This window comes from Symphalangus syndactylus, chromosome 1, assembly GCF_028878055.3.
Source record: "Symphalangus syndactylus isolate Jambi chromosome 1, NHGRI_mSymSyn1-v2.1_pri, whole genome shotgun sequence".
Lineage (NCBI taxonomy): Eukaryota > Metazoa > Chordata > Mammalia > Primates > Hylobatidae > Symphalangus > Symphalangus syndactylus.
Window position 1 is genome coordinate 118,702,634 of NC_072423.2, and position 24,767 is coordinate 118,727,400.

At 45.4% G+C, this 24,767-nt stretch overlaps 1 protein-coding gene across 11 annotated transcripts in view; it reads right to left on the reverse strand.

Annotated features, from left to right (window-relative positions):
* Positions 1 to 24,767, reverse strand: part of TRAK1 (trafficking kinesin protein 1) — a 215,200-nt gene that overhangs the window by 36,868 nt on the left and 153,565 nt on the right. For all 11 annotated transcript variants that reach the window (XM_063611306.1, XM_055281439.2, XM_063611301.1 and 8 more), the window contains 4 exons: positions 13,435 to 13,511; positions 5,242 to 5,358; positions 1,870 to 1,970; positions 891 to 999 (listed from right to left, as the gene is read on the reverse strand). In XM_063611306.1, coding sequence (XP_063467376.1) covers positions 891 to 999; positions 1,870 to 1,970; positions 5,242 to 5,358; positions 13,435 to 13,485 — 378 coding nt within the window. In that variant the 5' untranslated portion in view covers positions 13,486 to 13,511. The remainder of the gene's footprint in view (positions 1 to 890; positions 1,000 to 1,869; positions 1,971 to 5,241; positions 5,359 to 13,434; positions 13,512 to 24,767) is intronic.

Here is a 24,767-nt window from a genome sequence, read left to right on the forward strand (position 1 = left end):
GAGAATCAAAGTAACCAGCTTTCAGCCCTGTTGTGAACTCTAAAAAAAAAAAAAATAACTTGGGCAAAATGCCTGGCACAATGCCTTGCCAATAAAACAAACTCAAAAGCATGAGTCCCCAAGTTGCCTCAGCTCAACCTTTCTGAGTTAATTGTTTAAGAAATATGGCTCTGCCAGGTGCGGTGGCTCACGCCTGTAACTCCAGCACTTTGGGAGGCCGAGGCAGGTGGATCACCTGAGGTCAGGAGTTCGAGACCAGCCTGACCAATATGGTGAAACCCCACCTCTACTAAAAATACAAAAATTAGCCAGGCATGGTGGCATGCGCCTGTAGCCCCAGCTACTCAGGAGGCTGAGACAGGAGAATAGCTTGAACCTGGGAAGTGAAGGTTGCAGTGAGCCAAGATCACGCCTCTGCACTCCAGCCTGGGTGACATAGCGAGACTCCATCTCAAAAAAAAAAAAAAAAAAAAAAGAAAAAGAAAAAGAAATATGGCTCTCTCTGAGCACCCATGGACTACTTCCTTGAGCATCTGATCAGCGGCAGCATGAAAATAAGGCTGGGTTTCTCCACAGGTGCTGTGGTCAGAGCTGGAGAACACCAGGGGAGACCTCACTGCAGGAGCAACTGTAAAGGAGGGGATCTCCAACTCTTCCTGGTCCACACACCATGTCATTCACCAGGTTTGCCTGCCCCAGCCAGGGAGGCATGTGTTGGGCTAGAAGGCAGTGCCCAGAGCACAGAGGAGGCACGTCTGCTGAGCGCCTGGTACAGCTCTTCACAGACTGCCACCTTTGAGGAGGGCACTTAACCATGGTTGTCCTTGCCAGATAAGGCGAATGGGGCCACCTCCCTTCCAGCAGGGGCATGAGAAGGGAGGGCACATCACCTCGGATCGAAGTACAACATTCTCCTCTTCAAGGTCTTTCAGCTTCTTTTGAAGAGAATCCAAATGAAAGTAATTCTGGACTGAGGAGGACGACTCATTCCTCTTCAACCTGGGGGAGAAAGTACGCTCACAACCTAGGGAGATGCGTTTCCTCCCACCACCTGGCAAACCATGTGGAGACACAAAGAAGGGCTTGCAGGAAGGACAATGACCCACCAGACCGCTCTCCCAACCCCAGGAAGACAGCGCCCCCAGTGCACAGGCTCACCACCAATTCAGAACCCACATCTCAACCCTTTATCCACACTTGCCACATCACCTTAGAATTCAGGGGACCAACTCTGTTTAAAGCCCACACAATTCCAGGATGTCTGGGAGTTTATTTAATACTCATAATGCATTTGTATGTGCCAAGAACTCTTCTAAGTACTCTGTTTTAATTCAATTAATGCTTATAACTCTGTGACCTAAGTTCTACTGTTATCTCCATTTTACAAATGACAAAACAAGTACAGAAGTTAAGTAACCTAGCCAACAGCATGCAGCTAGTACATCCCAGAGCCAAGATCTGCAACCAGCCCACTGGGCTCTAGAGTTCATGCTCCCAACATGAGGATCTGCTGACTCTCAGAGAAGACACCATGCCTTCTGTCCCAAGGACGTGCCACAGCACCTCTGGCACCAGAACCCTGAATTCTCTCCAACAGCAGAGCCTAACCAATTATCCATTAATGTGCCAGGGCAAATCAATCTAAATTGACAAACAAGCAATAAGACCCAGGAAAAGGAAAACTAAAAACCTGTCCATCCGTATCCCGCTAAAATAGTAAAATCAATCTGTTTGAGGCACTTGGAGGTGTTCTGTCCAGAAAAGGCTTAGAGTAGCTGACCTCCATTGCTGCTGAAGGTGACTCCAAAGACATCAACAGCGGCCAGCCTGTGCTCTGGCCTCCAGAAATGCAGCCCTCTGGTGACTTACGGGGTTGAGCAAACGGACTCGGGCTCACTCTCCTCTGCAGCGCTGGTGTAGAACTGAAGCAGCTCATCCTTCATGGACAGCTCATGCCGGAGCTGAGACACCTGCACAAGCAGAGCGGGGGCCCATCATTTGCTTCCCAAAAGGTGATACTGTCTCCTCAATTCACATGCCAATACTTACCACTTAGTGACAATATTTTTCTTAAAATTCACCGTTGAAAGTGAAAGCATTTAAACTGATTTCATGCTATTCAAAAAAACAGGCTTTCATTTGATCTATTTAAAAGAAACACAATTACTTTTTGGTAGAAACCTGTCTAAATTCGTAATTTTTACTTTGGTACAGGGAGGAGCAGAGAGGGGACTAGAATGATGGTTGGGGGCCAGGCACAGTGGTTGGCACCTGTAATCCCAGCACTTTGGGAGGCCGAGGTGGGTGGATCATCTGAGGTCAGGAGTTTGAGACCAGCCTGACCAACATGGTGAAACCCCATCTCTACTAAAAATACAAAATTAGCCCAGCGTGGGGACATGTGCCTGTAATCCCAGCTACTCGGGAAGCTAAGGCAGGAGAATCGCTTGAACACAGGAGACAGAGGTTGTAGTGAGCCGAGATCACGCTGCTGCACTCCAGCCTGGGCAACAGAGAGAAACTCCATCTCAAAAAAAAAAAAAAGAAAAAGAAAAAGAATGATTCTTGTGGGGATACAACTGTTCAGGGGCTTTGGAACTAGCCAGATAACCAGCTGGGCAAATAGCCAGAAAAACTGATCATGTTACTAAATGAAAGAAAAGGCCATTCATTCACTTCTGCCAGAACCAAATCCCAACTCCAAATAGGATCCTGGAGATGCCAGCTCTGCACGGGCTAATACAGGCAGCTCTCCAACCCTTGATCTCACACTTGGATGACCACACAGCCCCATTCTGTGATGCACCCTCACAAGGCTCCTGGCCAAGCCCAGCCAGACCTCATTCCGTGCTCAATGCTTACTAGATAGGAATTTCACACACAGGAAGAAAAGAGACAACCATTAGGGAATGGCTACACGGACTCCTGCTGAGATGGCTTTGCAAATCACCCTGATTTGTACTTAAGGTTTTTAAATAAAGTTGTACTGTAGAAGTTTTCATTTGCCCTTTCACTCTGCAGTACTGATGAATAGGGAACCAGTGCTATAAGAAAAACTGCGGTTACGTTTTAACTCTTTCTTGTTTATAATTTGACTTAGGGTCTATGGTTTATTGCAACTTTTCTACATAACAGAGTGAATTATTATGTCTTCCATGGAGAAGACAATTTTATGTGCATAAAAGTTTTAGCTTCAACACCTAGACTGATAATTTAATAATATGCCAAAGGGAAACATGTTATAGCTTTCAAATTCAAAGGTTTTCCAACGGGGAGAAAGGCATTTCCACTCCCAGAGAGTTGGATCCTCTTTGTGCAAGGTGAGGTTTGTCCCAAGCAAGAACAATATAGTGAAGAAGCTGACGGGTGACCATTTGTGAGTTACTGGGTGGCATGTCCCTCTCTGCTCAGAAGTGGCTGGGAGGGGGCCAGGCTGACCCAGCATGCTTTCCCACCAGTCACATGAGAGGGAATCCAGGTCATGACGCTGGGGGCAGGGAATGCAGGAATCACTTTATTTCTCCTAAAATACAACAGCATTCTCCCTTATTATATATTAAAGAAAGCCCAGGATTAAAACTTTTCTTATATAGTGGCGACTATGCTTCATCATATTTCATCACATTAACTACTGTTAAACACAGACAATAATGCACTAGGAATAGCTTTAACAAGGAAAAAGGTTGAATACATCTTAGGAACGTGAACAAGGGCATCCACTCCTACCAAGAAAGTTTCTGATAGAAAATAAGGGAGAAGAGGCCAGGCGCAGGGGCTCACGCCTGTAATCCCGCACTTTGGGAGACCAAGGCAGGTGGATTGCTCAAGCCCAGGAGTTTGAGACCAGCCTGGACAACATAGTGAAACCCTTCTCTATAAAAAACACAAAAATTAGCCAGGCATGGTGGCACATGTCTGTAGTCCCAGCTACACAGGAGGCTGAGGTGGGAAGATCGCTTGAATCCAGGAGGTCAAGGCTGCAGTGAGCTGTGATCTCACGACTGCACTCCAGCCTGAGTGACAGAGTGAGACCTTATCTCAAAAAAAAAAAAAAGGCTGGGCGCGGTGGCTCATGCCTGTAATCCCAGCACTTTGGGAGGCTGAAGCGGGCAGATTACCTGAGGTCAGGAGTTCGAGACCAACCTGGCCAACATGGTGAAACCCCGTCTCTACCAAAAATATTGAAAAATTAGCTGGGTGTGGTGGCAGGCACCTGTAATCCCAGCTACTCGGGAGGCTGAGACAGGAGAATAGCTTGAACCTGGGGAGTGGAGATTGCAGTGAGCCAGGATAGCACCACTGCACTCCAGCCTGAGTGACAAGAGCAAAATTCCATCTCAAAAAAAAAAAAAAAAAAGAAAAAGAAAGAAAAAGAAAAGAAAAGGGGAAAAGAAACAAGGAGGAGTGCTGTTTCACTGGTTAAAATTCACGGTTAGAAGAACAGGGTGATAGAAAAGAAGCTACTAAGTAGGGCCTGGCTCTAAGCTTCTTATCCTTGCCCTAGCAACCCCATCTGACTCCACAGCCGCTCTCCTCTGTCAACACCACGTCCCTTCCAGAAAATCAGCATCATTCCTTCTAAACCTAGGTACCCTAAGATAAGCTGAAAAGCTCCATGCCCTTCCTCTCACCATTGATATCCATCAGCCAAGATTTATATCATGGAAATAAGAGGGTTTCTATCATGCAAACAATAGGCTATTTTTGTCTTGTTTTGTTTTACACACACAAAATTATACTGCAACGATGAATGAGTTGCCACTTTTCTCTGTGTATACGAGCTGGCCTCCTAACAGGGCTCCTTCTCCAGCTGCCCATGCCCAGCCTGACTCAGGAACTCCTGCTCGTTGTTGTGTTAGCCTGGGTGCCCTTCTGCCAAGCGTGGAGCATCTTGATCAGCCTGCATGGTTGGAGTCTAGACTCTCCAAGGACAAGCACTGTGGCTGGCCCAACATGGCACACAGATATACGACTCAGTGAAGACCGTGCCCGCCCTGAGCCATCCAATCCACATGGCCTGAGGAAAGAAAGGAGACACAAGCAGCAGCAGGAGCTGCAGGAAGGTGGCTTTTAGTTCCCAGGTGACCGTTTCAGAACAGACAGTTCTGGGCTTAGGCCGCGGTCGTGCCCTCGGGAGTGTCCTTCCAACTAGGACCCCATTCTGTCATCTCCTTCAGCCACGCCCACGGCTCCCAGGCCTGTGGCAGGCCCCTCTGGAAGCCTCGGCCTCCGGTGTCTTACCTCCTCCCTGATGTGTTCCACCTGCTCCTCCAGCAGCTCGTTCCTCTCGGTTAGGGTCTTGTTCTTCTTCAACAACGACTGGCCGATGCGAGCGGCCAATTCTAAATCCCGCTCTTTCTACGAAAGGAAAGAGGGAGAACAGGGATTCAAAAGACCTGTGTTTCCTGAAGGAGTCAATGGTGCTCAGTGTCAAATGAGGAAAACATGAGCATCTAGAAATAACAAAGGAATTAATAATTCACCATCTGTGTTGGCATTTGATGCCTGTTAAAACAGGCATAACCTCTGCCCACATAGTGTGTGAGAGCTACACAGACATTATGCAAGGAAAGGGAAGCCTGAAAATGTAATGAAAACAAATCTTTGTTCCTACAGGAAAGAAAAAAAATGCTTCTAAAAACAATTATTTGCAACTGCTTTTGATATTTGTGCAATCACTTGATAACCTGTCTCTCCACCTGAGGGTTGGGCTATTGTATTGCCAGGGCCTGGCACAGGGAAACAGTAGCTATTTGTTAAGTGAATGAATGAATAAATATAGAAATTCTAAAATGCTCTTACAACGAAGCCAAGAGCTGACACAGGGAGGCAGCCTCTTTAGCACACATTAGGCTGGAATGCATTGAATTCCTTATTTCTGCCTCATGTGAAACAAAAATGTTTAAAGTTACTCTCAAAAACAATTACATGCTTTTTTGTTTTTTTACTTAGAAAAGGCTACTTAAGTTTCATTTAAGAAAAAAACAACTTTCAAAATGGAGACGTTATGCATAAAATTGCCATACTTCAGAAACAAAAACACTCTTAAGGGCACAGAATTTTCTGTTAGCTGAGCTGATGGCATCAATTAGGCAGAGCCAGTACACAGAGGAAAATTTGGAGTGGCATATAAAGGCAGGAAAGCCTCTGTGGGAAGAAAGACGTCCCCTGACAGTGGACAGACGCCATCAGCAAATGCAGACTTAGTGAGTTGCTACCACAGTCAGATTCAACTTGGGTTCTGGCAAGGGGAGGAGAAGTCAGAAAAATCAAATCATTCTAGAAGTCTGTGCTAATTACTCTGTTCATCTGGTTTGAAAGAAAGAATGGAAACATGTCGTTTGGGGTAGGAAAAACGCTGGGGAGGAGTCCTAGGTTCTGATCCAACACCTGCTATTAACTACCCACATGGTCCCAGGCAAACGGCTTTTGCTTCACAGGGATAAAGTACACTACAGATTGATTCTTTTTTTCTTTTTTTTTTTGAGACAGAATCTCACTCTGTCACCCAGGCTGGAGTGCAGTAGCACGATCTCGGCTCACTGTAACCTCCGCCTCTCAGGTTCAAGCAATTCTCCTGCCTCAGCCCCTTGAGTAGCTGGGATTACAGGCATGCGCCACCACACCCAGCTAATTTTTGTATTTTTAGTAGAGACAGGGTTTCACCATGTTGGCCACACTGGTCTCAAACTCCTGACCTCAGGTGATTCGCCCTCCTCGGCCTCCCAAAATGCTGGGATTATAGGTGTCAGCCACTGCGCCAGATGAACAGATTCATTTTTCAGGCCACAGGTTTCAAACTCATTAGTGGGTTGAGAAACCATTTTATTAACAGCAACCGACATTTTGTTTTAACTTAAATACAATGGCACAGAATTGAAAACACTAAAGTGCATTATATGTAATAAGAGTATTATTTCATGTTTAAACTGTTGTTTGTCACATATTTACTATGTGAGCACTAGGTCACAACCTAAGCTATGTTTCTTACAGCAGGTACTGGTCACAAATTGAACTGCTCCAGGTGAACTATCCTACTGTAAACTGGGAGAGTATGGGTTCTCTATTCGAACATGGGTTCCCTCAACTGTTAAATGAAGGTAGAGTAAAGGGGCAGGCTAGCTGAGATATTCTAGAAAAACTCTTCTAGCTTTATGATTCACTGAGTTTTAGAATAAAGAGAATAGTCAGCTTTTATTTCTAATGTCTTAGATATCCACCCAATTATTCCATGCAATAGCAGACATCTCCCTTTGCTAACCACAGGAACTTCACTGCAGTATGAGCACAGCACTTGAGGTCAAGTACAGTTTGAGAAGACTGGATTCAACAGCACTTTGGCTCCCTCTTGCAGGATGATGGTCTCTCTCCTCCAGGCCTTCCACAGTCCCCAAACTGGCAATGCTGTCACCACAGTCCCAGAAGCCAGCCAGGTATCACAGTATCAAAAATGAGCTGTAAATAGGCCAGGCACAGTGGCTCTCACCCGTAATCCCGGCACTTTGGGATCACTTGAGGTCAGGAGTTTGAGATGAGCCTGGCCAACACGGCAAAACCCTGCCTGTACTAAAAATACAAAAATTGGCTGGGCGTGGTGGCAGGAGCCAGTAACCCCAGAAACTCGGGAGGCTGAGGCAGAAGAATCGCTTGAACCCAGGAGGCAGGGCTCACTCACTCCACTGCACTACAGCCTGGGTGTCTGAGCGAGACTCTGTCTCAAAAAAAGAAAAAAAAAGAAAAAACAGCTGCAAATTCCCCAACTCATTCTCACAATTTGTGCCTCCCCATCATGACCTTGCCTTTCTGGAAACACAGTACATGTGGAGACGGCCCTCTCATGGGGCAAAGGGGACATGGTGAATCTGCCCAATCAACAGAGATGCTCATCTCTGCACATTTATCCACACTGGTCAGTGTCTACCAAGTAGTTCCCTTGGCCGGGTGCAGTGGCTCATGCCTGTAATCCCAGCATTTTGGAAGGCTAAGGCAGGAGGATCTCCTGAGCACAGGAGTTCAAGACCAGCCTGGGCAACACAGGAGACCCCCCATCTCAAAATACAAACTAGAAAAAAAAAAAAAGGTCCCTTATTTCATGGCCCTTTGTCATTTCTCAGACTCAACAGCTGTGCTTATTAGGTACCTGGAGGAAAAGATTCAAAGAACTGTGTGAGGGAGACTGCACAGAATTAAAGTCTCCAGGGGCTGACTCAAAATTAGCACCTAGCCCAAGTGGTTTCAGCTGGATTTGGTTAAAACTCCAATACCAATGTTCACTTCTCTTTGGAAGTATAGTCTCCAAAAATCTAACTCAAGTCTACCAAATGTCTCTACTAGAACTAGTTCTCAGACTGAACACTCAGCAGGTGCTTCATCAGTGCTCCTCAGATCACTACCTGACTACCTGTTCTGCATTGCCTTCATGCATCCAGGCTGCCAAGTTCCAACAAACACTGATATTTTGCATGCCTTAGCCACATTTTTTGTTTGTTTTTGATATGGAGTCTCGATCTGTCACCCAGGCTGGAGTGCAGTGGCATGATCTCAGCTCACTGCAACCTCTGTTACCTAGGTTCTAGTGATTCTCCTGCCTCAGCCTCCCAAGTAGCTGGGACTACAGGCACACGCCACCTCGCCCAGATAATTTTTGTATTTTTGGTAGAAATGGCGTTTCACCATGTAGGCCAGGCTAGTATCGGACTCCTGACCTCAAGTAATCTGCCCACCTCAGCCTCCCAAAGTGCTGGGATTACAGGCGTGAGCCACTGCGCCCGGCCTTTAGCCACATTTTGTACGCACATTTCAATGCAAACAAATCAAGCACACAGCATAATAATGAAGATGGCTCAGGCATGGCAAGGGACTGCCAGAGCACCTGAAGGATGCGGAAGGCTTCCAGCACACAAACGGCCAGAAACCAACAGGAATTGGGAGACAGGAAGGGGAAGAGAAACAAGTAGAGCAGTGAGCTCAACAATGAAGTCCTTTGTCCTACCTGTCACACCTCAAACCCTGCACCTAAGGGCTGCCTCGCCTCTTCTTGCCCCACTAAGGACAAACACTTCCCTGGTCTATACCAGAAATGTAATCTTTAGAGTAATTTTAAAGAATACTCTCTGCCAGAAGAAAAAGCAAGAAGTCATAGCAAATGCATATAAAAATATAGTTAGAATAAGATCTAGTATCTGATAGCACAATAGGGTGCTTACAATTAACAGTAATTTGTTGCACATTGAAAAATACCTACAAGTATAATTGGAATGTTTGTAACACAAAGGAATAATATATGCTTGAAGTGATGATATTCCTTTCTTTCTCCAACCTCCACCTTTTTTTTTTTTTTTTTTGAGACAGGTCTCACTCTATCGCCTAGGCTGGAGTGCAGTGGCGCAATTACAGCTCACCATAGCCTCAAACTCCTGGGCTGAAGCAACCCTCCCACTTCACTTTCTGAGAAGCTAAGACCACAGGCATGCACCACCATGCCTATCTAATTTTTGGAATGCACGTTTGGGCAAAGTTTGCCTCTTCCTCAGTTACAGCGTCTAACTTTTTGTAGAGACAGGGTCTCACTATGTTACCCAGGCTGGTCTCAAACTTCTGGCCTCAAGCAATCCTCCCACCTCAGCTTCCCAAAGTGTCTGGATTATACGTGTGAGCCACGTTGCTCAGCCTGATACCCTATTTACCCTGATGTGATTATTATGCAGCATATGCCTTTATCAAAGTATCTCATGTACCCCATAAATATATATACCTACTATGTACTCAAAAAATTGAAAATAAAAAGTTATATTAAAAATATTTATAGGCTGGGCACAGTGGCTCACGCTTGTAATCCCAGCACTTTGGGAGGCCGAGGCAGGCAGATCATGAGGTCAGGAGATCGAGACCACGGTGAAACCCCATCTCTACTAAAAATACAAAAAAAAATTAGCCAGGCGTGGTGGCGGGCGCCTGTAGTCCCAGCTACTCGGAGAGGCTGAGGCAGGAGAATGGCGTGAACCCGCGAGGCGGAGCTTGCAGTGAGCCGAGATTGCGCCACTGCACTCCAGCCTGGGTGATAGAGCGAGACTCCATCTCAAAAAAAAAAAAAAAAAAAAAAAAAAATTATAGATAAAATGAAAATTTAAACAGAAATGTTATTGTAGTGTCTCTAGTTTCTTCTCTTTAATTTTACTGAGGCAACAAGCTGGTTGAGTTTTTCTTTGAGAATTACAGGAATGAAAAAACCTCCCACTTCTCTAGCCAAAATATGATTAATGTTTACTTCTAAAAACAAGAAAACAGGTTGGGCGTGGCAGCTTATGTCTGTAATCCCAACACTTTGGGAGCCCAAGGTGGGAGAATCAGGAGTTTGAGAAGGCCAGGAGTTTAAGACCAGCCTGGGCAACACAGTGAGACCCCATCCTTACCAAAAAAAAAGGATAAAAACCAGAAAACAGCTAGAAGGTGGCCACTGGATTAAACTACAATGAGAAAAAGAGACCACAAACAAGTAATTCAGGCCCTTGGAAATAAGCTATTAAAAGAACTAGTTCCTTTATTCCCCCAAGAAATGAGGCAAGGTAGAGCTCATGCTAACTGCCTGCTCCCTCTCCTCACTATGCTTTAAAAGCATAGACTTAAAAAAGACTGTAACTTGAGTCTCAACCCCTTCTTACCAATGAACTCTTGCACTGACTGACACACCCACTAGAGATTCCGAACAGCCTGCTGCCTACACTTAGCAACTGACTCATCTCATTCACCAATTTCAGGATAAAAAGCATGACTAAGGGGCCAGTGGAAACACCCTCTCTGTAACTGAGGAGGAGGCAAGCTCTGCCCAAAGGTGCATTCCAGACAGCAGCAAGCCCAGGTGAGCCACAGCATCCTCTTCCCCTTAAAACCAGAAGCGAACTCTCCACGCTGGTGGAAGGCTGTGCTTTGGGATCCTGTGCAAATCCCCCACTTGCCTGCCTGTGGCAGGCATGCAAACCATAGCACGAGAACAGAACAGACAGAGCCAAAGCCCAGGAAAAGCACGGCACAGTGCAACAGCCACATGACTGGGACAGTTAGACTTTAACCAGGACACCCTCCTAGTTCCAAGGAAAGGCAGTAACTCAGGCATGAATCTTATCAGGACAGGAACAGAATGGCATTAGACATGAAACACATAGACACAAACAGACGCTGTTGCCATGAAGACCCTTTAAAAATAAAACAGCCTGGGTGCGGTGGCTCGTGCCTGTAATCCCAGTACTTTGGGAGGCCAAGTGAGAGAATTTTTTAATTTAAACATGTGAGAGATTCAAATAAACAGTGGCTGTAGTTTGGTTCTAATTTTGTTTTGTTTTGTTTTATTTTTTGAGACAGAGTCTCGCTCTGGTGCCCAAGCGGAATGCAGTGACATGATCTCGGTGCACTGCAATTTCCACCTCCCGAGCTCAAGCGATCCTCCTACCTCAGCCTCACGAGTAGCTGGGATTACAGGCACACGCCACCATGCCTAGCTAATTTTTGTATTTTTTGTAGACAGAGGGTTTGGCCATGTTGGCAAGGCTGGTCTCAAACTCCTGTGCTCAAGTGATCCACCTGTCTTGGCCTCCCAAAGTGCTGGGATTTACAGGCGTAAGGCACTGCATCAGGCCAGGAGGACTGTTTGATCCTCAGAGTTTAAGATCAGCCTGGGCGATATAAGGAGATCCTACCTCTACAAAAAAATAAAAAATAAATTGTTCAGCTGGATGAACAAAACAAACAGGACTGTGGGGTGACTCCTATGTCTGGGGCGCAGCAAGGGCACAGACTACCTGGGGATGGGGTTGGGGCCAACTTCAAAGGTCCCTGGCAGGCCCTGCAGCATAAGACTGAGAAGCAGGAAAGAACCAATGCCGTTAAATGCCATAGAGGGCCAAGGGTGGGAGAGCAGGAGCCATGTCCCCAGTGACAGTGAAGGTTCAGGACAGTGAAGAGGAGGGTTCAGGACCGTGAGCAACGGGTGGCCTTGACTACCCAGCGAAGAGCCTTAGAGAAAGGGTGAGGGGCTCACAGAGGGCATGGACAGTGGCAACTGCAAGGAAGAGTAAAACAGAGAGAAGCTAAAATCTCACTGCTGAGGCCCCAAGAGCTTGAGTGGTGGCCTTGGAATAAAAATAAAGGTACAGATTTAGGACCCCTCTCAGAAGACTCAATGACCTGAACAGGGGGTGATGAGCGGGCGCCGGAAGCACTTTGTTAGATCTGGAGAGCACTGTTGGGGCAAATGGATGCAGCAGAAAGGGGTCAGCGATTAACCATTTTCAAAAGTCGGTGGTGCCAACCAAGGCAGCCTGCCACGTGGCTAACACCAAAGACAGCCGCAACTGGAGTGACACCCGAAGGCTGAAGGTCAGTGCCCCAAAATACTGCCCTTGACACCCTATTACATAGTCAAAAACCCTGACATCACTTCTGGGGAGCTGATGAGTTTGCGACTTCCCCACCTCAGAGGATCAAACAGGAGTAGATGGCAGGACCAGGAAGAGAATGCTGGATGTGCAGCGGTAGAGACACGGGAAGAGAGAACACATAAAAACGGTGAAAGAACGCCACACACTCCAAAAAAACCTCTGGGAAACAAGCTAGCCCAGTTTCTGTCTGAGCTTCAACCCTGACCTCCCACTGGCTGAAAACAATAACAATGATTTCTGTGTCCTCCACATCACAGTCACACGCCCCAAAATCATTCCAGATTCCAGAGCAGAAGCAACGGTCTAGAAGGCAGCACCTGTCCATTTAAGGCCTGATTCAGTGAAGGGGGCAGTGTATTAATGATGGAGACTTATTCAACAAATACTAAGAACCTACCATGTTCTGGCCTGTTCCAGGCATGCAGATACACATATTATACTCATCTGTTTCTAGAGATCTTCATAATACTTAATCCTCGATTGCAACAGAATACTGAGAAGAAATTCAGAAAACTACAGTCTCTAAAATACAGGCAGCTCACCTAATCTTAAGCAACTTCTTAAATTTTTCTTGCCATGCTTATTTTGCTTATTTCCATGCTGACACTGCAAAATATTCCACTAGCCTAAGTAAAAACTTAAATACATTAGGAAGACACAGATGATGATATATTTTTCTGACATTTTTAGAATGCACTTAAAATATATCATTAGTCAATGTTTCAGGATTTTTTATACTTACAACTGGATATTCTACCAAGTATTTAAACACACTACATTTAGTGCCATTAATATATTCCTTTAAAATATCTGCACAAAATTACAGCTATAAAGGCCTACATAGCTACTAGTTCAAAAAGTAAAGCCATTAAATTGTACCTCAACAGAGACCAATTTCCAAGATTCCTCACTGAAACAGGCGATAAGGCATTCTTTAATCAGTATCCATGAAAACCAGTCAATTATAAACAACTCTTTTGCCTTCCCCTAGAGCACTTACCTCCTCAAGAAGCCGAGTGACAGCATCTATGTCATTATATGTCTTAGTCATCTGGCCAACTCTTTCAGCACATAAAACTGTAAGAAATAAAAATGACAATGAGACTCCCAATGTCACAAACCTGCCAAACAAATGACTCATCTAAAAAAGCACCCCTAATGTTGTGCCTGCACATTAGACACAGAGGGTCACTGGCTCTGCTGGGCTCAACCCGCAATGTACTCACCACCACCAGACTTCATTTCCCAGTTCCAGCAACTGGAGGATGAGTCTGGGGGCAGGCGGACTTGTAACCCCTGTGAAATCTTGACATTGTGTGTCTGTGTGTGTGAGCATGTGCTGAGGGTGAAGCAATGGAGTGGAAGGGGGTCTAGCCTCACAGATATTCAGCAAACTGAAGTAGGTGGCGTGGGGGCCAGCAGCACAGCCACCCATGTGTGAATGATCAGAAAGGTCTGTAGGATTTAGACTCCACTAACCATACAGACTCAACCATATGAATGGACTGGGATCCTTCAGAAAGCAGCTGTTGGCATAATTATTAAACAATAGTCTTAAACTGATAATTTCGTAATGGCATAGCCCCCTCCTCCTCAAGTGGCCTACATTCTAAGGTTATGCAACCAGCTCCATACCATGAAAACTAGGTTATTTTTTAAATATACATTAAAAAGACTACTATGATTGCACACACACACACACACACACACACACACACATACACACACAGAGAGTAATATTTCATTACATGTACAATTTACTGTGGTCATACAAGGCTGCACACAAGCACTTTAGGACTATGGGTCTTTGTTCCCCTTCCGTTGGAGAAATGGGTTGTGAAACAAAAGAAGGCTTTTGTCTGCTAAAGATACACCAGGGTTGTTTTATTTTAAATCAATGACAAGGAACTGATTCGCAGCTCAACAAACACGAAGAAGGTAGCAAAAGTTTTATTCTATGGGGGGAGGAGTGAATATAAATGGATTTATGGCCGGCCAACGTGCAAAATTTTTTGAAACCTGTCACTTTGGGACTAAATAAATAACTTCTTAGTAATGCTTTGTAACTAAGACTTCAGTGAATAATTCTGTTAAGAGTCAAAGCTTTCCTAATGACCCACATTCAGTAACAGCCCATGCGACGCATTTGGGAATTGAAGCGTATTACTAAGTCAAACTCAGTAGCATTACAAATGGCAAACAGCAACTGGAATTCAATAGGTCTCTGAATATTTTATTAAATGCAAGTAGAGATCATCCCAGTAAATTAGCTCAGGGAAATCGGATCTGTTGGAATGATTTTCTAGCTTAGGGAGGAGACCTGAAATCTGGTTCTAAATCTGAAACCCTACCAAGACAGCACCACCAGAGCCAGCAGATGAGACCCCTCCACCCAACACTTTCATGAGATCCCTCCTGTCCAAGCGGGGGGGAATATGCTGCCTCAGACAGAGCTGCCAGGGAGGGAGAAGCAAGGGAGATTTATAAGGGTAGCTTTAAGCCAGGATCTAATTTGATGTAGATGAAGTCCAGCTCAAATTGCTCCAGACAGTCCATCAGCTCGAGGTCACACAAGTGCTTAAGTGAAGACTCCTATGCTACCAACCCAAGTTAGTTTTCTTCACGCACAGCTGTGATGGTCTGCAGGCGTGCAGATAAAAACCCTGGGACCCCCCAGCCAGCACACCAAAGCATCTGCAGCACCCTTTATACACCAGGTAACAGACCACAGCAACTAAGTGGCCTCTGTGTTTAAATCTGTGTTGTCACTTGAGGGCCTGCTTACCCCCACTCACTGGCGCCCACTCTCCTTAAAAAACTGAGTCCTCTGCCTTCCTGGAAAAAAAGAAAACTGGGCTACATTTTCACTAACCTGGCTGTATTCTCTGTACAAGAAGATTCAGAGCTGCTATTTCTCTAACACTATATTATTTAGAGATAACACTCAAATTTTTAAGGCTAAGTTTTTGAATTAAGGTAACTAATTATTCGGATAGTCAGTCATGTGTAGATAACCACAAGCAGACAGAAGAAATAACACAGAGGGGGCCGGCTGTGGTGGCTAACACCTGGTATCCCAGCACTTTGCGAGGCCGAGGCAGATGGATCACTTGAGGTTAGAAATTCGAGACTAGCCTGGCCAACATGGCGAAACCCTGTCTCCACTAAAAAAAAAAAAAAAAAAAAATATATATATATATATACATATACACACACACAAATTAGCCAGGTGTGGTGGCACACACCTGTAGTCCCAGCTGCTCATGAGGCTGAGGCAGGGGAATTGCTTGAACCCGGGAAGCAGAAGTCGTGCCACTGCACTCCAGCCTGGGCAGCAGAGCAAGACTCCATCTCAAAAAAAAAGAATAATACAGAAGGATCCTGTATACCCTTTATCCAGTTCCCCCAATGGTAACATTCTGCAAGATCATAATATCCCAACCAGGATATCAGCACTGATACAATCCATAACTTTTCCTCAGAGTTCCCATTTTACTTGCACTTATTTGTGTGCACATATGTGTATTAAGCTCTATATAATTTTATTACCTGTGTTGGTGCATGTATCTACCACTTACAAGGACCCCTTGTGTTGCTATTTTATAAAGCTTTAAAATATTTTAAAAATTGAACCCAATAAAATGCACACCTGTCTCTACTAAAAACACAAAAATTAGCCAGCCGTGGTGGCAGACACCTGTAATCCTAACTCAGGAGGCTGAGGCAGGAGAATTGCTTGGACCCGGGAGGTGGAGGTTGCAGTGAGCTGACCTTTACTAAGCACAGTGACCATGGCCAGGCACCATTCATAGCCCTCTATATGGATTATTTTATGTAATCTTCAGAGCAATACTATAAGGGGTAAGCACTTACATTAACACCATTTTACAACAGAAAACTAAGGCCCAGAGAGGCTGAATAACTCACCCAATGTCACACAGCTAGCAGGTGGCAAATGTCAAAATAACGGACTCTCGGTAGAGGCAGCAGTTAACACTGATGGTGCCCCTATTATGTCAAGGGATTTAACATGCTTTCTCAATTAATCTTCACAACAACCCTGCAGGGTAGTCGCGATGACTACTCCACAGATAAGAAAACTGAGGCTCTGAGACATTAAGAATCTGGATGTTAAGGACCCAACTGAAGTCACAGGGAATGAGGCTGCATTGCAGGGACTGCACCTAGGCCAGTCTGGCTCCTGGACTAAAACGGAAGACCATAAAGGACACAAGAGCAAGGCACAAACCATTGATGTGTAGGAAGTGTGTAAACAGAGCAAGCAGCATTTGGGCCTAGGGGAAAAAAGAACCCTGACCTTGGATTCGGAGGCTTAGGTTTTCTCAGGAGACTCTATCCAAGCCAAGGGGCTCTGAGCAGCCACCAATTAACTTCTATGTTTTGGATTTCCTCTTCCAAGAAATAAGGAAGCAGGAGTGAGACCAATGAAGGTGAAAAAATAATAAACCATGCCTTCAGACAGCATAACCACAGGTTATGCTTTTCAAATACCAACTTCCTAGGCACTAAATCTTCAATCAACCGTGGTCAAGTGTCTCTCTCTATAAGAACGTATTTCAAAGAGAAGTTCCATTTCTGACCCAAGGAGGGCTATCAAATAAATCCACTTCCACCCAAAAGATGTTTGAAAAAAGAAAAGGAAAGAAAAGTAAAATAAAGGAGCCACCATAAACCTCTACAATAATATTTTTTTCTTTTGTTTGAGACAGAGTCTCGCTGTGTCGCCCAGGCTGGAGTACAATGGCGCAATCTTGGCTCACTGCAACCTCCGCCTCCCTGGTTCAAACGATTCTCCCACCTCAGCCTCCTGAGTAGCTGGGATTACAGGTGCCTGCCACTATGCCCAGCTAATTTGTGTATTTTTAGTAGAGACGGGGTTTCACCAGGTTGGCCAAGCTGGTCTCGAACTCCTGACCTCAGGTGATCACCTGCCTCGGTCTCCCAAAGTGCTGGCATTACAGGCATGAGCCACCGTGCTCAGTCTCTACGATAACTTAATATAAGAAAATTATGGTCCATCTCCTAGAAAAAGAAGTTAAATGCAACTTGCTGCCTACCCATCATAGTAAAATACACATGCCTCACCTCTGACTAACACCAAACAACCATTACCACGCACCAAGCTCTGCGGTGAACAAGGCAGGACACCTGCCCTCCTGGGGCACACAGAAAACAGAGCAGCCTGGGGGATGGGGCTCAGGGGGTTCGAAGCCTGACAAGTCACTTTAAGAAGTGTGGAATTAAATGGAAAGCCACTAGAGAGTTTTTGAAGGGGGGTTATGCAATAAGGTTTACATTTCAGAAGCATTTTGGCTCCAGTGTGCAGCAATGGGGGAGGGGGTGCAAGGCAATTTAGATTGACAAGCATCGAGGCTGTTGGATTAATGCAAGGAAAGTGTAGGTGGCAAGAAGTGGGCTCTTACCCTGAGATTTAAGAACTAAAACTGAGTGGGAGGTAAATCAAAAAGCATTGGATCAGGGCTTCTCACTGGGACAACAAGGACAAGAGTGATGTCCCCTTTGGAGATGGGCATGAGTTAGAAAATCAGAGGGAAGATGCAGTGCCCCCAAGAAACCACTGGCACTGGGAGAGTAGTTAATGTCACTGTGTAATAATGTGCCAGGCAGAGGGCTGCCCACAACCCACAGTGACAGGAGGTCTGCCTGACAGAAACACCCTCCTAGGAGCTGGAGGAGGGAGATTTTTGGTTTGGCAGAATCCACTTCGAGATAAGAGGAGAATCAAGTCCTTCTTCTTGGGATGGCAGGTAAAGTAAGGAATTATGAAGCCAAATTCAAACGAGGAGCCCTGGGCTGGCTGAACAGAGGGAGGGAGACATATGATTGGGCTGTCACAGCTAATGGGGACAGAGAGGGGGGATGGAGGTGGGGTGAGCTCCATGGAATGCCTTACTCTGAAAACCAGTAAAGCAGCCTTTATACTAAATTAAATCATGCTCAAAACAATTTTAAGAATAAATGTTGGCAACCATCTTCCAGCATCCAGGAGATGCCAGCCAAAAAACCCCAAACATACAGTGTGCAGGCCCAGAAGAGAACAGAAACATCTCCCTGCCTGATGCCAAGGAGATTTGGCCAGGGGGAAGCTCAGGAGTGACTGGAATTGAAGACCCCGAGGAAAACCCCATGGGAAGAAAACAAAGGTGGTGTGGCATTGGGGTTTGTATCTTGACACTGTCCAGAGCTTCCGAAGGAGCCGGGAGAAGTGGGAAGGAGCAGAGCTCAGGGAGTGGTGGGGCTGGAGCAAAAGATCTAAGACCCAGGCAGAAAGCAGAACCTAGAGGCCTAACCCGAGGGGTGGGTGGGGAGAATCTCTACAGTTCCATCACAGCAACCTGCCCTCCCCAAGGGACCCTGTGTCTCTATGTTGTGTGTCAAATTAACAAGCTTGATAAAAGCTTTGTTGACATTTTCGTCTTATCAGTCTTCTTTAAGAAAATATAGTTAGAAAACCTCACTTCCCATTCATGTATTTTGGAGGAAAAGATTCTCATAACGTTGTTAGAATGAATAACTCTCATCACTACTTAACCTAATTCTGGTAACATTCCTCCCATTGATGTCAGCTCTACATATCTCTGGCATGAATAAATGAATATTTTACACACACATGTACATATGTGTGTATGCATGTGTGTGCATATAAAAAGAAAAACCTCCCAAACCCTCAAGAAGACACTTATAACTCAAAGACCAAGTAGCCACGAGTAGAAAAGATATTCAGGGCCGGGCGCGGTGGCTCACGCCTGTAATCCCAGCACTTTGGGAGGCCGAGGCAGGCAGATCATGAGGTCAGGAGATCAAGACCACGGTGAAATCCCGTCTCTCCTAAAAATACAAAAAAAAAATTAGCGGGGTGTGGTGGCAGGCACCTGTAGTCCCAGCTACTCGGGAGGCTGAGGCAGGAGAATGGTGTGAACCCAGGAGGCGGAGCTTGCAGTGAGCCGAGATCACGCCACTGCACTCCAGCCTGGGCGACAGAGTGAGACTCTGTCTCAGAAGAAAAAAAAAAAAAAAAAAAAGATATTCAAGACTGCCTGATATATCTGCATTTTGGGCTGTTTGCATTCTGCCTTACGTATAGGTGATTTCTTTAATTAAAACAGTGTTTCCCAAAGTTTTATTAAGAAACTGAGCTCCACCCTCCCCTCAATAATTTTTCCTCCTATCTTCTACACCTTAGCATCAGTGTTTTTAAAAGTCAATTTTCTATAATTTTCATTATAAAAACTGCAAAGGGATTGAATAAACATTCAAAGTAGACGCGTACCCCTAGCAATTCTGATGTACCCAGTTGAAACAGAGCTGGTACTTAGGTGCCAAAGAAAAGAATGGTCCACAAACCAGTTGATCACCTCTCGCTTTTGATAGCAGCAGCAGTTGTCAGGATGAAAAAGCAACACTACATCCGGCCCCTGATGCCCCAGGAAGTAAACTTAATAAGCACTTACTGTCTGCACTGTTCACAGGGGCAGGGGACAGAGGTTCAGAACCTGGGAGCCAACCTGGGGTCCCAGAACCTGGGAACTAAAAAGCTTTCCATAAAATTCTAAATGAGTCACCAGTCATCCAAGTTTCCAGGCATTACAAAATAGATGTCCTTTAAAGGTGTGTTAAAAGCTTGTAGCTTTTGAACTTAATTAGTCCCTGCTCTGCTTAATAATCTTTCCCAGCTCTTCTACCTCCTACAAGCAGCAGCCTCAACACACAGGACATACAGGGACCATCCCTACCTGGCCCAGCCCAACCCTCCTGCCTCCTCCCCTGCCACCCAAGCTGACTCTTCACCATAGCTCCTCCACACCCAGTGATGCCACTCTCAGATGTCTGGCCTGGTACTTGTGTGCATGCCATTTCCTTCTCGTACGGACTGTCTCTCTCTCACTTCTTCATCTGGGAATTTCCTGCTCTTCCCACAGGCCAAAAAGAAGGTGCCTCCCTGTAGCTGACACTCTATCCAAGTGTCAGCTCTTCTGCCCACTTTTGTAAAATCTGTAGTTTTTTTTTTTTTTTTTTTGAGACGGAGTCTCGCTCTGTTGCCCAGGCTGGAGTGCAGTGGCGCGATCTCGGCTCACTGCAAGCTCCGGCTCCTGGGTTCACACCATTCTCTTGCCTCAGCCTCCCGAGTAGCTGGGACTACAGGCGCCCGCCAACACACCCGGCTAATTTTTTGTATTTTTAGTAGAGACGGGGTTTCACCGTGTTAGCCAGGATGGTCTCGATCTCCTGACCTCGTGATCCGCCCGCCTCGGCCTCCCAAAGTGCTGGGATTACAGGCTTGAGCCACCGCGCCCGGCAAAATCTGTAGTTTTTACAGTCTGCCCAGATACCTAGACCAGGCTGATTTGGCAAAGCACTTTTGATCAGGGGAACATCTTCAAATGGTTGTTGTGACTCAGCTTACAGCAGCAATGCCCACTTATCTCTGCCAGATACAGTGCTGAGAGTAACTTATACTTTTATCCCTACTTTTTTTTTTTTGAGACAGAGTTTTGCTCTTGTTGCTCAGGCTGGAGTGCAATGGCGCGATCTCAGCTCACTGCAACCTCTGCCTCCCAGGTTCAAGCAATTCTCCTGCCTCAGCCTCCCTAGTAGCTGTATCGCCACATTTTATATGACAGGGAAACTGAGGTTCTGAGAAGTCAGGTGAATTGCCTAAGGTCACGAAGACTTTTTAAAGTATCCTAAGTATCTACTCAAGATAAATGGAACCATATATGCACACATAAACATAAACATATGTATATAAGCATTCATAGCAGCGTCATTCATTATAGCCAAAAAAGTCCATCAACTGGTGAATGAACACAGTAGGTATGTCCATACAATGGAATATTCAGTCATAAAAAGGAATGAAGTTCATGAATGCTATAGCATGAACCCCAAAATCCTTATGCTCAGAAAAAAAAAAACACATGAAAATACCACATATTCTATGATTCCATTCATATAATGTATAAGAAAAGGCAAATTATAGAGATAGATAGATCACTTAAAACAAAAAAAAGAAAGAAAGAAAGTAGATCACTTTGCTGGGCACCATGGCTCATGCCTGTAATCCCAGCACTTTGGGAGGCCAAGGCGGGTAGATCACCTGAGGTCAGGAGTTTGAGACCAGCGTGGCCAACATGGTGAAACCTCGTCTCTACTAAAAATACAAAAATTAACCAGGCATGATGGCACATGCCTTTAATCGCAGCTACTTGGGAGGCTGACACAGGAGAATCGCTTGAACCTGGGAGGCACAGGTTGCAGTGAGCTGAGATCCTGCCACTGCACTCCAGCCTGGGTGACAGAGTGAGACTCCATCTCAAAAAATAACAACAATTTTTAAAAAGTAGATCACTTGAGCCCAGGAGTTTGAGACCAGCCTGGACAATATAGCAAACCCCCATCTCTACAAAAAATAAAAACATTAGCCAGACGTGGTGGCATGCCTATAGTCCTAGCTACTCAGGAGGCTGAGGTGGGTGAGCCCAGGAGGTGGAGGTTGCAGTGAGCCAAGATTGTGCCACTGCACTCCAGCCTAGGTAACAGAGTGAAGACTCTGTCTCAAAAAAAAAAAAAAAAAACCAGATTAGTGGTTGCCTAGGATCAGAAGTGGGAAATGGGAGCTAACTGTAAACAAGCACAAAAGATCTTTGCTGGGGGAATGCAAAGTTCTAAAACTGAATTATGGTGATGGTTGCACAACTCAGTGCATTTAATGAAAATCTTTGAATTGTCTAGTTAAAGTGGGTGATATTTAAGTTATTAAATAAATAACACTCAAGCAAGCATCCCCGAACCATGCCATATTCCAGCCACTTCCCTGTTAAATGACAATGTAAAAACATTACTGTAGGCCGGGCACGGTGGCTCACACTTGTAATCCCAGCACTTTGGGAGGCCGAGGCGGGCGGATCACGAGGTCAGGAGATCGAGACCACGGTGAAACCCTGTCTCTACTAAAAATACAAAAAAAAATTAGCCGGGCGTGGTGGCAGGCGCCTGTAGTCCCAGCTACTCGGAGAGGCTGAGGCAGGAGAATGGCGTGAACCCAGGAGGTGGAGCTTACAGTGAGCCGAGATCGCGCCACTGCACTCCAGCCTGGGCGACAGAAGCCACTGCACTCCAGCCTGGGCAACAGAAGCGAGACTCCGTCTCAAAAAAAAACAAAAACAAAAACAAAAAAAACATTACTGTATTGTCTCAACCCTTGACTTGGACTTCCTTGGGTCCACAATGATGTTATCAGATAGCAAAATTGTTTAGAAATGGCAAATCACCCACTGAGAAACTTGCACTGATAAACAGCACATAAAGGTACTAATCTGCCCCACTTAGACTAGACTATTTTAAAATTAGAAAATTGTTATTAAATAAAATTTAGTCAGATCGCAGAAATAATTTCATGATACAGCCATAACTGAGAAGAATTTGACTTTGAACTCTTTTCCTAGGCATAAACCTCTTCTATCTTCTCCCAAGTTATAGCCACCACCTTGAAGGCTTGGCCAAGTCCCTCACTTGCCTGTTGACCCTCAATACTTATCTTCAAAATAATTTAGACTTGACCAAATAGTCCTAGTGAATTAACTACTAAGCCCTAAGACACATATTACCTGGTATTTTTTTTTTTTTTTTTGAGATGGAGTCTCGCTCTGACAGACAGGCTGGAGTGCAGTGGCGTGATCTCAGCTCACCACAAGCTCTGCCTCACAGGTTCATGCCATTCTCCTGCCTCGAACTCCCGAGTATCTGGGACCACAGGTGCCCGCCACCATGCCCAGCTAATTTTTTGCATTTTTAGTAGAGACAGGGTTTCACCGTGTTAGCCAGGATGGTCTCAATCTCCTGACCTCATGATCTGCCCGCCTCAGCCTCCCAAAGTGCTGGGATTACAGGCATGAGCCACCGTGCCCGGCCCATTACTTGGTTTTAAAAACAAAACAAAATGTAGCTATTTTGATGAAGACTTTGAAGTGGCCACTGGAACAGGGTGAGGGCCCACTGTACTTGGTAATAAAAAACAATGCTCATTTCTCAGCAATTACAATAAAAAGAAAGAACAATTTCTTTTTATTCTTATCTCAGTGTCCTCATGTCAAAAATGGTTACAGCAGGGCAGGCAGAACAAACTCAACAAATGCTTACAAATGTCCCTTCCCACCTGGGCTGTTTAGGTCACATGAAGGCAGCTGAGTCTTTCTCATTTTGGGCCAGACACAGTTGATACTCAAAAAGCAGAACAAAACAAAACTCTGCTCTACTTGCAAAGAACAGCTCATTTCTAACCGACCCCCAGAGAGGGGTGAAAACAAAGCCCTGGTGCACAGTGCATGCCCTCAAGATGAGCATGAGTCCTGGTAAGTCTATCCCAGCCACAAGTCATCTGAACTTCAGACAGGCCTGAGGGGGCATGGTAAGCGAGCGCCTCTTACTTGGGAGAAGCAGTAGCAGTCTGCCCGTTTGCTTCTGGCCTAGGACCACAGCCACTTAACTGATGCCATCCTTTTAATGCATCTGTCTTAGCAACTCCCCATCTCCTTGTCTCTTTGTGTCACTTTATTTTTGCAGGGAGCCTTGTGGCCGGAACAGTAGTGGGGGCAGAGACTGACCCAGAGCTGTACGAACAATGGTCTGTACAGCCATTACCCATGTCTGTGCTGTGCCTGGTCTCTGCACTGGGAGGCAGGAGCATGGTGTCACTTGGCAAGGACAGAGACCAAAACAGCACAGCTATGGCTTCCTTTTATTGCTTATCAGTATCACTATTAACTGAAGTTGTAGTGTGACTATTCTACTGGCTCCCTTTCCCTTGCCTTGTAGGCTAAGAGCAGGACACCAATACAAGTTATTTAAGAAGCAGAGAAGAATAAATGAAACGAGTATACGACTACTGGGTATCTACAATGTGCCAACTGCTTTCCTAGGCATTTTACAAGTATTATTTCACTTAAAACTCAGAAGAAGCCCACAACATACATATGAGCCTCATTTAACAAACCAGACAGAAAGGCCAGTGGCTCGTCCAAGGTCAAGTGAGACACAACCATGGACTTGGAACAGGTTTGCTAGATGCTATAATCACCCACCCCACCCCAGACTGGAACACCCAGTGTTGATCTACAGTGGCCATTTATCACCAAGACATTTAATAAGGCAATAAACACATGGTTTGCTCTGGCACCCTCACCATGAGCCTGACACTCTGTTAAGAGTTGTCTGTATGTCACCTCCTTTAACGTTTACATCTATCCTATGAGGAAAGTATTACTACCGTCCCATTTTAGACAGAAAGAAACTGCC